We start from the raw sequence: 14,489 nt of genomic DNA, 5'->3' as shown, positions 1-14,489 counted from the left end.
AGCTCTGGGAATGATTTGGGCACATAAGTCAGGGGATGATGGTGGCACGTAGGTCGGGGGAGGTGATGGTGGAACTTAGGTGGGTGAGGAAATGGGCACGAAACTCTGCGTTTGATCAGGGCACATAGGTCTGGGGATGATCGGGGCATGTAGCTCTGGGGATGATCGGGGCAAGTAGGTTGGGAACGATCATGGCATGTAACTCAGGGGGACGATCAGGGCATGTAACTTGGGGACGACCGGGGCATGTAACTTGGGTGGACTATCAGGGCATGTAACTTGGGGAAAGATCAGGGCATGTAACTCGGAGGATGATTGGTGTACGTAGCTCGGGGGCTGATGGTGGCACATAGGTCAGGGGGATTATCGGGGCATGTAGCTCTGGGGATGATCGGGGCACGTAGGTCGTGAACGATCAGGGCATGTAACTCGTGGGACGTTCTGGGCATGTAACTCGGGGGACGATCAGGGCATATAACTCGGAGGATGATTGGTGGCTGATTGTGGCACATAGGTCAGGGGGGTGATTGGGGCAGGTAGCTCGGGGTCTGATGGTGGCACGTAGGTCAGAGGCTGATGGTGGCACGTAGGTCGTGGGGATGATCCGGGGACGTAGTTCGGGGGATGATAGGGGCACAGAGAGTAGGGGTTATTCAGTGGACATAGGGGGAGGGATAGTCAAGGGACATAGGGCAGGGGGTGTTCTGTACAAGGTTTGAGTGCATGTATAAAATTAGAGTAGTGCTGTCAATGATTTGATCAATGTAATAGTATTATGCTGTTCTCTAATATGATGTTCTGTAAAATATATATTGTCTTTTTCTAATATATTTTGGGGGAGAAGGAGTTTTCTAAATAGATGGACTTGCGACATCATGTAATTTCTATTACAATAGCGTCCAATGAGGGTGTAATGAAAATTGTAGAGTAGACGTGAAGTGATGTGTTTGTGCTCAACAATGGTTTAACCGGTTCCTTTTCCCAACAATGTGCGCAATGTATTATTTCCGCAGAGTTTTTATTGTAAAATGTTCATTATCTCTCAGCAATAACGACGATGAGGACCTGACACCAGAGCAGAAGGCGGAGAGGGAGAAAGAAAGAAGAATGGCAAACAACGCCCGCGAGCGTCTCAGAGTACGCGATATCAATGAGGCTTTCAAGGAGCTGGGGCGGATGGTTCAACTTCACCTTAAGAGCGACAAGCCACAGACCAAGCTCCTTATACTACATCAGGCTGTAGCCGTGATCCTCAGCTTAGAACAGCAAGTTCGGGGTAGGTCTCTGCACTCTTCCCGTACTACGCTAAACAAATTTTTACAGTATTTCTTACAGCAGAGGTGAATATCCTGGAGTTGAGACCTCAGGTGGGGTTCCAGAATATGTTTTTAGATATGCAGTATTATTCACTTGGGGTCCTAAAACAATGGAACACTGACACTTGGATTCCCGGACAATGGCACACTGACACTTGGGTTCCCAAAACAATGGCACACTGACACTTGGGTTCCCAAAACAATGGCACACTGACACTTGAATTCCCAGGACAATGGCACACTGACACTTGAATTCCAGGGAGAATGGCACACTGACACTTGAATTCTCAAACCATGACACACTGACACTCAGGGTCCCAAAACCATGACACACTGACCCTTGGATTCCCAGGACAATGGCACACTGACCCTTGGATTCCCAGGACAATGGCACACTGACCCTTGGATTCCCACGACAATGGCACGCTGACACTTGGGGTCCCAAAACAATGGCACACTGACATTTAGGGTCCCAAAACAATGGCACACTGACACTTGGATTCCCAGGACAATGGCACACTGACATTTAGGGTCCCAAAATAATGGCACACTGACACAGGAATTCCAGGGACAATGGCACGCTGACACTTGGATTCCCAGTAGAATGGCACACTGACACTTGAATTCCAGGGACAATGGCATGCTGACACTTGGATTGCCAGTAGAATGGCACACTGACACTTGAATTCCAGGGACAATGGCATGCTGACACTTGGATTGCCAGTAGAATGGCACGCTGACACTTGGATTCCCAGTAGAATGGCACACTGACATTTGAATTCCCTGGACAATGGCACACTGACACTTGGACTCCCAGTAGAATGGCACACTGACACTTGGATTCCCAGTAGAATGGCACACTGACACTTGGATTCCCAGTAAAATGGCACACTGACACTTGAATTCCCAGGACAATGGCACACTGACACTTGGATTCCCAGTAGAATGGCACGCTGACACTTGGATTCCCAGTAGAATGGCACACTGACATTTGAATTCCCTGGACAATGGCACACTGACACTTGGACTCCCAGTAGAATGGCACACTGACACTTGGATTCCCAGTAGAATGGCACACTGACACTTGGATTCCCAGTAAAATGGCACACTGACACTTGAATTCCCAGGACAATGGCACACTGATACTTGGATTCCCAGTAGAATGGCACGCTGACACTTGGATTCCCAGTAGAATGGCACACTGACATTTGAATTCCCTGGACAATGGCACACTGACACTTGGACTCCCAGTAGAATGGCACACTGACACTTGGATTCCCAGTAGAATGGCACACTGACACTTGAATTCCCAGTAGAATGGCACACTGACACTTGAATTCCCAGTAGAATGGCACACTGACACTTGAATTCCCAGTAGAATGGCACACTGACACTTGAATTCCCAGTAGAATGGCACACTGACACTTGAATTCCCAGTAGAATGGCACACTGACACTTGAATTCCCAGTAGAATGGCACACTGACACTTGAATTCCCAGTAGAATGGCACACTGACACTTGAATTCCCAGTAGAATGGCACACTGACACTTGAATTCCCAGTAGAATGGCACACTGACACTTGAATTCCCAGTAGAATGGCACACTGACACTTGAATTCCCAGGACAATGATACACTGACACTTGAATTCCCAGTAGAATGATACACTGACACTTGAATTCCCAGGACAATGATACACTGTTTGACAGTTTCTCAGCAGGAGGCATTATGCCATGGTTACACTCATGAGTACACAGCCATGGCATTTAAGCCATCACAGCTGACTTATCTAGATGGCAACTCTATATAATGTTCAACAATTTTGAGGGACTGCATGAGGCTCATATTTTTTGCTTCCTTCATGAATAGCCAGTGCTGTGTTCACACTGATAGATGACCAGGCAACTATCCCTTCTGAACTAGTAGACTATGACCTGCCATATAGCAAGTTGGAACTGTTTTACCTTATCTAGTGTACATTCTATTCCTCAGCGAAAGCCAGTGGAGATCACATGAAGGAAAGACTACAGCACTGAATAACCATCCAAATTGTCTAAACCTACAAATAAGGGAGGATGTCAAAATGGGGGCAACCCAAACTATAACCTCCTACTTTGTAGAGCCAAATGGAGAATCACTCCTCTACAGATGTGTCCTCATACATCTAGCCTCAATACACCACGCAGCGCCACTTGTCTGGCGTGAATGAGCTGCCTGGTCCCGTGCTACTCTGCTAGCGTTAGGCGTCTGTTTTTGCCAAAAATGCATCTAAGTCGCAATGTGATGTGACTAGGAAGCACCAGCTGACTCTGCTGAGTAATGTGATATGTGACACCTGTATATCTGTGTGCTCCTGAGTCTGTATATGGGAGACTGCGCTGAGTAATGTGATATGTGACACCTGTATATCTGTGTGCTCCTGAGTCTGTATATGGGAGACTGCGCTGAGTAATGGGATATGTGACACCTGTATATCTGTGTGCTCCTGAGTCTGTATATGGGAGACTGTGCTGAGTAATGTGATATGTGACACCTGTATATCTGTATATGGGAGACTGTGCTGAGTAATGTGATATGTGGCACCTGTATATCTGTGTGCTCCTGAGTCTGTATATGGGAGACTGCGCTGATTAATGTGATATGTGACACCTGTATATCTGTGTGCTCCTGAGTCTGTATATGGGAGACTGTGCTGAGTAATGTGATATGTGACACCTGTATATCTGTGTGCTCCTGAGTCTGTATATAGGAGACTGTGCTGAGTAATGTGATATGTGACACCTGTATATCTGTGTGCTCCTGAGTCTGTATATAGGAGACTGTGCTGAGTAATGTGATATGTGACACCTGTATATCTGTGTGCTCCTGAGTCTGTATATGGGAGACTGCGCTGATTAATGTGATATGTGACACCTGTATATCTGTGTGCTCCTGAGTCTGTATATGGGAGACTGCGCTGATTAATGTGATATGTGACACCTGTATATCTGTGTGCTCCTGAGTCTGTATATGGGAGACTGCGCTGAGTAATGTGATATGTGACACCTGTATATCTGTGTGCACCCGAGTCTGTATATGGGAGACTGTGCTGAGTAATGTGATATGTGACACCTGTATATCTGTGTGCTCCTGAGTCTGTATATGGGAGACTGCGCTGAGTAATGTGATATGTGACACCTGTATATCTGTGTGCTCCTGAGTCTGTATATGGGAGACTGCGCTATGTAATGTGATATGTGACACCTGTATATCTGTGTGCTCCTGAGTCTGTATATGGGAGACTGCGCTGAGTAATGTGATATGTGACACCTGTATATCTGTGTGCTCCTGAGTCTGTATATGGGAGACTGCGCCGAGTAATGTGATATGTGACACCTGTATATCTGTGTGCTCCTGAGTCTGTATACGGGAGACTGCGCTGAGTAATGTGATATGTGACACCTGTATATCTGTGTGCTCCTGAGTCTGTATACGGGAGACTGCGCTGAGTAATGTGATATGTGACACCTGTATATCTGTGTGCTCCTGAGTCTGTATATGGGAGACTGTGCTGAGTAATGCGATATGTGACACCTGTATATCTGTGTGCTCCTGAGTCTGTATATGGGAGACTGCGCTGAGTAATGTGATATGTGACACCTGTATATCTGTGTGCTCCTGAGTCTGTATATGGGAGACTGCGCTGAGTAATGTGATATGTGACACCTGTATATCTGTGTGCTCCTGAGTCTGTATATGGGAGACTGTGCTGAGTAATGTGATATGTGACACCTGTATATCTGTGTGCTCCTGAGTCTGTATATGGGAGACTGCGCTATGTAATGTGATATGTGACACCTGTATATCTGTGTGCTCCTGAGTCTGTATATGGGAGACTGCGCTATGTAATGTGATATGTGACACCTGTATATCTGTGTGCTCCTGAGTCTGTATATGGGAGACTGCGCTGAGTAATGTGATATGTGACACCTGTATATCTGTGTGCTCCTGAGTCTGTATATGGGAGACTGCGCTGAGTAATGTGATATGTGACACCTGTATATATGTGTGCTCCTGAGTCTGTATATGGGAGACTGCGCTATGTAATGTGATATGTGACACCTGTATATCTGTGTGCTCCTGAGTCTGTATATGGGAGACTGCGCTGAGTAATGTGATATGTGACACCTGTATATCTGTGTGCACCCGAGTCTGCCTATGAACGGAACTTGAAATGAAAAAAGTTGCGGCAGCTACATTGTAGCACTCCGTATACAGATTCAGAGACCCAGCCGCACACAGATATACATGTGTCACATATCAAAATAATCAGCACAGTCTCCTGATGACTTAGACACATTTTCTGCAAAATAGACGCCCGGTGCTCATGGGACCTGGCACTCCTAGAGGGTCTTTTTAGCGCGACTGCAGCGAAGATATATAAGGGCACATCTGTTTGTCCATAAATCCAAACTATATTCAGGGTAGGATTAAGCCTTCGGGGGGCCCAGGGCACCTAAGATGGGGACCCGTCCCCACTTCTCGAACCCTCCCTCTCTTCATGTTGAACTTTTCCCTGTGTGCACAATGTGCAGTATGCATGGATTACCTTGCCCCGCAGCAGCCAGCATACAAAGTGACAGACACCATTACATGTGTGTTCCCCAGCACCTGTCCTGTAATTCCCGCCGCCCTGTCACTGCTCTTTGCCACATGATTGCCTTCTGCTCACTTTCACTTTTTTTTTTATTATTATTTTAGTTACTTTTTGTTTCAGGGCTGCTCTTTTTATATGTACTGCTCTGGTTACCTGTCCCATTTTTTTCTCTCAGTATTTCCTTCTGCAGCACCAAATGTACTGTATCATACATAGCAATAACTAGAGCAATGAAGCTGGTAGAAGCAAATATGATATAGAATATGTATTTTTCCATTAGCCTGTACCTTCGGACAAGGGCAGCAGAATGACTGACACCGCATGTACTAATATGGAGTATTTTTCCCCCAGTCACGTCCCTCTGTGCACGTTGTAGACTCACCGAGTTGTCCTTAGCTCCAAGCAGCGGCCAGACAGCCTGTCGGTGCACCCTCACAGAGCCACCAAGTCTAGCGGGGACGGCTACCGGGAATTGTGGCCAAATCCAGGAGGCATGGCCATATCCACTAAGGGGGAAAAAAAATACTGAGAAGTGACCATTATCCCCACCAGTGTCGTCTGGGTGGGGGACGGGCAGAGCCCTCTCCCTCGTACCCCCTTCCACCCCTTAATCTGACAATATTAGCTGGATTTTTGGTTATTCTATTATTTATTTTTGCATATATGAGTGTATGTAACTTTTTTTGTGTATGTAACTTTTATTCCCGGCTTTCTTGCAGAAAGAAACCTAAATCCGAAAGCAGCATGTCTGAAAAGAAGGGAAGAAGAGAAAGTCTCCTCAGACCCTTCACCTCTATCCCTATCAGGACCCCATGGTGGAATGGGGGATGCATCAAATCATTTGGGACAGATGTAAAAAGGCAAGTTTTACAGTGGTCTTTGCAATGTTATTTTATAAAAGTATATGAAACGTGTAGTGCACGTTTATTGATGATATTTTTGTTGGATTTCAATATATTTCACTGTGCACTAACATTTTCTGGTTTTGGATTTCATAGCTGTTAATATATTGTACTAAGAGAGGGGGAAGAGGCAGGCTATGGTGGTATAGTTTTTACCACATTCACAAATATACTACAAAAAAACCTTCAGATTGCTTAAGTTTTTGGTATGCAATGTTAGGCAGCCGATAAAAACATGTAATATGTGATATATTTGTCACATTACAGAGCTAACATGAAAATTACAAATATTTGTGTTACAGCAAAAAACATTTTTTTAGATTAGTAATTATTTACTATCACAAAAGGAAAAAAAAATTATCAATCAGATTCTACTTTATATATCTTTGCACACACAGCAAATCTGTCTTTAGATTTCTTACCATCATCTCTGCAGTGGTGGTGTTGGGTATAATATCTGGCAATAGAAACTGCCTAATCTGAATTGTAGGTTTGAAAATTGTGCTGAGTTTATGAGTATGATTTACAATTTCCACCCTTTCACCTTTTTATGATTTTGATTCTTTAAAAAATGGGGAAAAAATAAGTTGCTATCATTATTATTATTATTATTATTATTTTTGTTATTTATAGAAAGCATTCTTTTAAAGCAGAACAGTAATTGAAATTTAATATGTTATGATATTAAAATGTCAGCCCCTTCTTGTCTGTTACATTTGACGACTTGGTAAAGTAACTAGATATAACATTCAAACATATGTTCTGTGTATTTAGTTCATACTATTTATTGTTTGAAAAATAAATGTATATTTGCTAATACATGACTTTCCCGTGTGCTCTCATTTCAGGTCCACATTTTTTTGAATCTCTTCTTTTAGGCAAGAAGCCACTTCCTGAACAGCTGTATTATCTTAAACTCACGTAAACATTTCTCCTTTGACCCTTTTTTTTTGTAAAATAAGACAAGTCTGAGTAGATATATGCATTACAGACGCAAGAGGTATCAGCATTCCCGACGCAAGAACAGTGCATCTCGGAGGACTCTCAACGTATGATACTGAATGTTCCAAGCAGTATGTTGCAGGCTGTGGTTATGCAGCCCAGACAGTGAATGGCAATCTACTCCACGCTGTGGAACAATGCATTTGTGCCTAAACTTCTTTTGGAAAAAAAACAAAAACAAATATATAATTAATTTGTAAGTCTGAAAAAAATTATTTAATTTAAAATTGTATACTTGCAATAATGAAAAAGTGTACTTCTGGAGGACAACAAAAAAAAAGACAGTTTTGTTGGTGTCGAATTCCACTAGTGTTTATATTTTCTGGAGGAAAAAAAATGGGGGTGCTTTGCTGCCCAGATATTTACAAAACCAGCAAATGTCCGAATTAAAATGTAGTGATGATTTTAGCCATTCCTAAGGGTAGGAGGAACAGATGGAACTAATAGACCTATGACAAATATATAAATATATATATATAAATATATATGAAAATGTAGTGCATATGGTAGACTTTGGTTCATTTGTTTGAAAAACTGTTTTTGCTCCTGTACAAATAATAATGATGAATTTTTTTTAAGAGACTTTACTGTAAATAGGTTTTTTGTGTGTGTCCTCCCTGTCCTAATTTTCTATATATATTTTTTGTTATTTTTTTTTCTCATTTTGTTCTTGCGACTTGTCATGTGAACTCTGTGGGGAGGTAATGCAGGATAATACGCTGAGCCTATTGTTGCTTCTCAGTCATTTACAGAGTTGTTATTCCAGTCTATGGAAATGCAGGTCTTAAGACACACCATGTACATATATTGCAGGCAACACAGACTTGGCATCTTAATTTTTGCCATTATGTAAAGCTGCACATTCGAGTCTATTCTGGGATTTTTTCATAGGTACAAGGTTAGAATGCTACAAAATTGTTACCACTGTGCCTTCCAATGTTTATATCATCATTAAGGAAAAAAAAAGTTATAAAAAAAAAAAAAATCTTAAGTGGCTGTGATATAGCTAACCAATTACAAGTGTTAACTACATATGTAGCTAAAGCGGTATGCAACAAGAGTTTTTCTGATAACGTGGTCAGACTGTCTATTAACATCTATAATGATAATTGCGTGGCTGATTACCACTTGCTGCCATAATGTAAAATGGCAACGGCCAATCGTAAAGGGATATCCTGACCGACCTTAGGAGTATGGACGTATGGGAGTATATAGCACTTTCTTGAGTGTGGCAACAAAGGTTTTCTTGGGCCAGTACGAATGTGATTTAATTTTTGGCAGCTTGGCATCACTTTACTGCCCAACAAAATGGGCAAACGGTGACCCAGCTACCACTGCCGAGCCTTTGATGACTGGTTTTGGTATAACTTATATACTGACCTTATTGCAAGGCCTTTGTTAGACTCTATTGTCACAAATGTCAGCCTTTATTTTTCCAGCCACACAAACTTGGCATGCATTAAACTTTATCCCTCGTTTAAGTAGGATTATCGTCATTTAGCCCCTGTGAGCGCCATAAAACGGTCTAAATGTCCATCTGTTCTCCAGCTATATACATTCAGAAATGACAATTGCATTTGTAAATTTTATGCAACAAATGACAAACGTATCATTATTTTGAAATCGTGTATGTAAAATTTATATTTTTACATGTAGACTCTTGTTATTATGTGTTTTAATATGTTGTATTGGATTTTTTTTTTTTAATCTCTGTGGTTGAAAAAACAACAACTTTTAAATCGAATCTTAAAGATGCGAATTTTTTGTGTTTGTTTCCAAGATCATAAAAAGAACAAAACAGACAGTTGCCCTGTATTCATTTTCATATACTCCATATGTATGATGAACCACTGTAAATATGTTAAATGTGGAAACAAAAAAACAGATTCTGTCATTGTACATTTTTTTTTTATTTGTAGATGTGGAGGTGGATTTAGGGTTGGTCGCAAATTATAAATCCTTGTATTGCTTTTGTATCTATAGTAGAACCCCAGTATCTGCAGTTTCAGATTTTTTTTCTTCATTGAGCTAAAAGATGTTGTATATTGTATTATAAAACTATTTTCAGTTTTACATCTTTTTACAGGCTAAACCTTGTCCAACAGTTTATACAGAAACTAACATGGGTAAAAATAAATCTTAAAAAATGTACTGTAAAATATTGCAACTTTTTCTGTACTTTTTTTTTTTCTAAATTGAGCTGGAACATTTATTTTATACATTTGAATTGCTTAAAAAAACTGAATAGCAGATATATACTGTACATGAACAATTATACATAATTTTAAACATATTTGAAAACATAAAGTGGTGCTTAAAAAGCGTGTTAATTGGTTTTTTTAACCTTGAAATATTGCATTATTGTGCGTTCTGTTTAGTGAAAAACACTTGAAAAGTCATTGCAGTTGTATGTGTGATCTCAGTACAAGACTGGCTTCAGTTACCACATGGTGTAATAAAAAAATGTGTTGCTATACCTTAATAGTCTTACATGAATTCTGCATCGTGATTGGAAAATCTGCAGAATAGTTCAGGCATTTTAGCCCTGGATTATGACATGGTGCAGTGTATATTTGTAATATAATACAGTTTTGTTGAGCTTTGTTTGTAGACTTGCAGCTCTTTGGTTAACAGACTTGCAAAGAGATTATAACAATGAGCACTCCTCTAAATTGTACCTTTTGCCTACATTGTGGGCTATGCCCGAATCCAGAGACATCACAGAGGCACACAACGAATGCAGCCCATTGATTTACTAGGAAGTAGCGACTCAGGGATGCCGCTACTTCCTAGTAAATGGATATCAGCAATCTTCTAAAGGTTGTTTCAGCCACAAATGGCTGCTTCCTCTTAGTATAGGCCGCAATTGTACTACAACAATCCACCTCCACATTGAATTCTATGATCGTTTCACCAAACACATATATTGTGTCCATTGAAGGGAATTCTTAGCAAATGTCTGTAGCATAGATGCAAGGAACCAGACCATAAATACAACTGTTAATTCAACCAGCAATGCAACTTATTCTGGTTCAGTCTTCCGATTTCATTTCCTTTTTTTATTTTTTTATTATCTGAACGGAGTGATGTGATGGATCTAAGATGCAAAATATTTAATTTTGGCACACCATGCAAGTAGAATTATTTTTTTTTTTTAAACTGCTGAGTGGTACCACCTGGACAGAAATCTGCAAAGCATCAGAACAAAAAAGCACAAGCAACGACAAACGAAAAACTGGAACAAAATGTATCAAGGTGGAAGAACCGATTCTGTTATATGGGGGCACCGGGGCCTTTCTGCCTTCATTTTTCTCATTCATACTTTCTTTTCCTTTTGAAGGACTTGAAATTGATGCATCTGTGTGCAGTGCTGGGTTTTCCATATTCATTTCAAGTATTCTAGACATATGTAATGGTGAAAATATATGAACTGTGGCCTTTTTCATTGTTACTTGTAATGCAATTAAGTGAAGATAAGGTATAGAAAACAAAAGCAGAAATTCACCACGTATCAGTGCCTGGCTTTTATTATAAAGATTCTTTTGTCTAGTGCTCTTTTTGCTATACAAATAGACTGTAGTATTCCCTGATGCACAATAATAATAATAATAAAAAAGTATAATTGGCTCATTTCCACTGGATCCTTTTTTTTTTTTCATTCCACAATTAAAAAAATAAATAAATAAATAAATATTGGAAATAATCAGATTCTGAAAATTTCTCTAGAGATCATCAAATCAAAATTTTATTTTTGTTTTACTGTTTATATGCTGTTCTTTACCTTGTTTTGCACAGATAAAAGTATAAGGTGGTTCCATTTTTCTTTTATACCATTTAAGATTTTTTTTTTTTCTGTCGTGGAGGAGGCATTTTGTTTGTGACTGAACAAATACATGACAAAGAAAAAAAAACAGGCAACAGTAAAAACAAAAACAAACAGTTACACCTTGTTCTCAATGTGTGGCTGAGTGCCTCGAATTTTTCATGTTTTTGGTGTGGTTCTGATTTGTAGAAGTGTCCGAACAGGTTGTGTGCTGGAGTTTCTTTGGGAAAAAAAATGCACAGCGTAGTCTAGGCCATTACCTGTCTCTCAACAGTAGTTATTCAATGCAGCCATGTACATAACCGTTATGTAGCAATAAATGTGCCATTTTTTATAAACCGTTTGATGCTTGTTTTATTGCGGTGTTCATAGTTTCATTTTATACGGTTTTCATGATCTGTTTTTCACATTACATTTGGAAAGAATAGTGAGTTATTATATATAATACTGTAGAAAATCAGTTAACAAAGTGAATATTCATAAAACAAAATATTGATTTAAATTGTAGTCATACAAGCAAAATTAATTGGGGGGGGATCATACTATAGCTGGAGATCACCAGTAATTGACTTAATATGCCCCCCAGTGAGGCTCCTTAACTGTACTTCAAATACCTGGGGTTTTTACCTGTTTTGCCACCATAACTACTTCAAGTATTAAAGGTGTATTATAGCTATGCCAATACTTGCAGCCATAATAAAAAAAAAAAATGTCAGTACTACAATAAATTAGGACCAAAATAGTGTCTACACTTGTATTCACTCTAGGGGTGAGCGGGTTCGGATTTCTGAAATCCGAGCCCCCCGGATCCGAGTCCGATCCGAGTCAGGCTCGACTTTTCCCGCCTGACTCGGATCTGAAATCGAGGCAAAACGTCATCATCCCGCCTTCCGAGTCTCGCGGGTTTTGGATCCTATATAGGTACCCGCGTCGGCGCCATTTTCTCACTCGGCTGTGGACAGTGAAGAGGGAGGGTGGGAGTTAGGGATGTGTAGTGTAGTGTAGTGCTGCTGTTGTCCACTACTTCAAAGTCCATAGGGGCTGGCTGTGTTGTGCTGTGCTGCTGTTGTTAATAGGGGCTGTGTCCACTACTTCAAAGTCCATAGGGGCTGGCTGGACTGTGTTGTGCAGTCAGTTCTCCATAGGGGCTGTGTCCACTCCAAAGTCCTGTGCAGTGTCCCAGTCCTAAAGGGGTGCTGTAGTGTTGTCCAGGGGGTGCTCTGTCCATCAGGGGTGCTCCCCCCAAGTGCTAAAAAAATAATATTTTCTGTGTTTGTGAATTGTGTGCGCAGTAGCCGCACGTGCATCAACAAAGTAGTGCCAAGCGTGCGCCTGTGTCATAAGTAAAGGGCCGGCTGGCTTGACCCTTAAAGGGTGCTGTAACCCCCAAAGTACACTCCAGTCCAAACCAAAAAAATAATTATTTTCTGTGTTTGTGAATTGTGTGCGCAGTAGCCGCACGTGCATCAACAAAGTAGTGCCAAGCGTGCGCCTGTGTCATAAGTAAAGGGCCGGCTGGCTTGACCGTTAAAGGGTGCTGTAACCCCCAAAAGTACACTCCAGTCCAAACCAAAAAAAAAATTATTTTCTGTGTTTGTGAATTGTGTGCGCAGTAGCCGCACGTGCATCAACAATGTAGTGCCAAGCGTGCGCCTGTGTCATAAGTAAAGGGCCGGCTGGCTTGACCGTTAAGGGTGCTGTAACCCCCAAAAGTACACTCCAGTCCAAACCAAAAAAAAAAATATTTTCTGTGTTTGTGAATTGTGTGCGCAGTAGCCGCACGTGCATCAACAAAGTAGTGCCAAGCGTGCGCCTGTGTCATAAGTAAAGGGCCGGCTGGCTTGACCGTTAAGGGTGCTGTAACCCCCAAAAGTACACTCCAGTCCAAACCAAAAAAAAAAATATTTTCTGTGTTTGTGAATTGTGTGCACAGTAGCCGCACGTGCATCAACAAAGTAGTGCCAAGCGTGCGCCTGTGTCATAAGTAAAGGGCCGGCTGGCTTGACCGTTAAAGGGTGCTGTAACCCCCAAAGTACACTCCAGTCCAAACCAAAAAAATAATTATTTTCTGTGTTTGTGAATTGTGTGCGCAGTAGCCGCACGTGCATCAACAAAGTAGTGCCAAGCGTGCGCCTGTGTCATAAGTAAAGGGCCGGCTGGCTTGACCGTTAAAGGGTGCTGTAACCCCCAAAGTACACTCCAGTCCAAACCAAAAAAAAATAAATTTTCTGTGTTTGTGAATTGTGTGCGCAGTAGCCGCACGTGCATCAACAAAGTAGTGCCAAGCGTGCGCCTGTGTCATAAGTAAAGGGCCGGCTGGCTTGACCGTTAAAGGGTGCTGTAACCCCCAAAGTACACTCCAGTCCAAACCAAAAAAAAAATTATTTTCTGTGTTTGTGAATTGTGTGCACTGTGGCTGCACGTGCATCAACAAAGGAGCAGCGCCAAGCGTGCGCCTGTGTCCCATAAGTAAAGAGCCGGCTGGCTCATTTCTTAAAGGGTGGTGTAACCCACAAAGTGCACTACTCTCCAGCAAAAATAAAAATATATTTTCTGTGTTTGTGTGCGCTTTAGCCGCACGTATATATCAATATAACATAAATGGAGGACCAAACTTTCTCTGATAAAAATAAAATAGGGAAAGATCAAGAACCACTTCCTCCTAGTGCTGTTGCTGCTGCTGGGAGTTGTCCATCATCCCAGAGAGGAAGTAGGAACATCACTACTTTTACTAAACAATTGACCCTCCAACAGTCCCTAGCGATGAGGATGAAGTACGACAGCAGTCATCCTGAAGCAAAACGTATAACT

At 41.5% G+C, this 14,489-nt stretch overlaps 1 protein-coding gene across 11 annotated transcripts in view; it reads left to right on the top strand.

Annotated features, from left to right (window-relative positions):
* The window catches only part of TCF4 (transcription factor 4), a 431,493-nt gene extending 419,476 nt beyond the window's left edge, over positions 1-12,017 (top strand). For all 11 annotated transcript variants that reach the window (XM_088476442.1, XM_088476449.1, XM_088476445.1 and 8 more), the window contains 3 exons: positions 1,047-1,276; positions 6,671-6,811; positions 7,702-12,017. In XM_088476442.1, the coding sequence (XP_088332568.1) occupies positions 1,047-1,276; positions 6,671-6,807 (367 nt within the window). In that variant the 3' untranslated portion in view covers positions 6,808-6,811; positions 7,702-12,017. The remainder of the gene's footprint in view (positions 1-1,046; positions 1,277-6,670; positions 6,812-7,701) is intronic.
* Positions 12,018-14,489: the final 2,472 nt, after the last annotated feature.

Source organism: Taudactylus pleione, unplaced genomic scaffold, assembly GCF_031769625.1.
Source record: "Taudactylus pleione unplaced genomic scaffold, aTauple2 ptg000189l, whole genome shotgun sequence".
In the NCBI taxonomy this organism is placed as follows: domain Eukaryota; kingdom Metazoa; phylum Chordata; class Amphibia; order Anura; family Myobatrachidae; genus Taudactylus; species Taudactylus pleione.
Note: the sequence above shows the minus strand (reverse complement) of the source record. Positions and strands in the feature narration are given on the sequence as shown.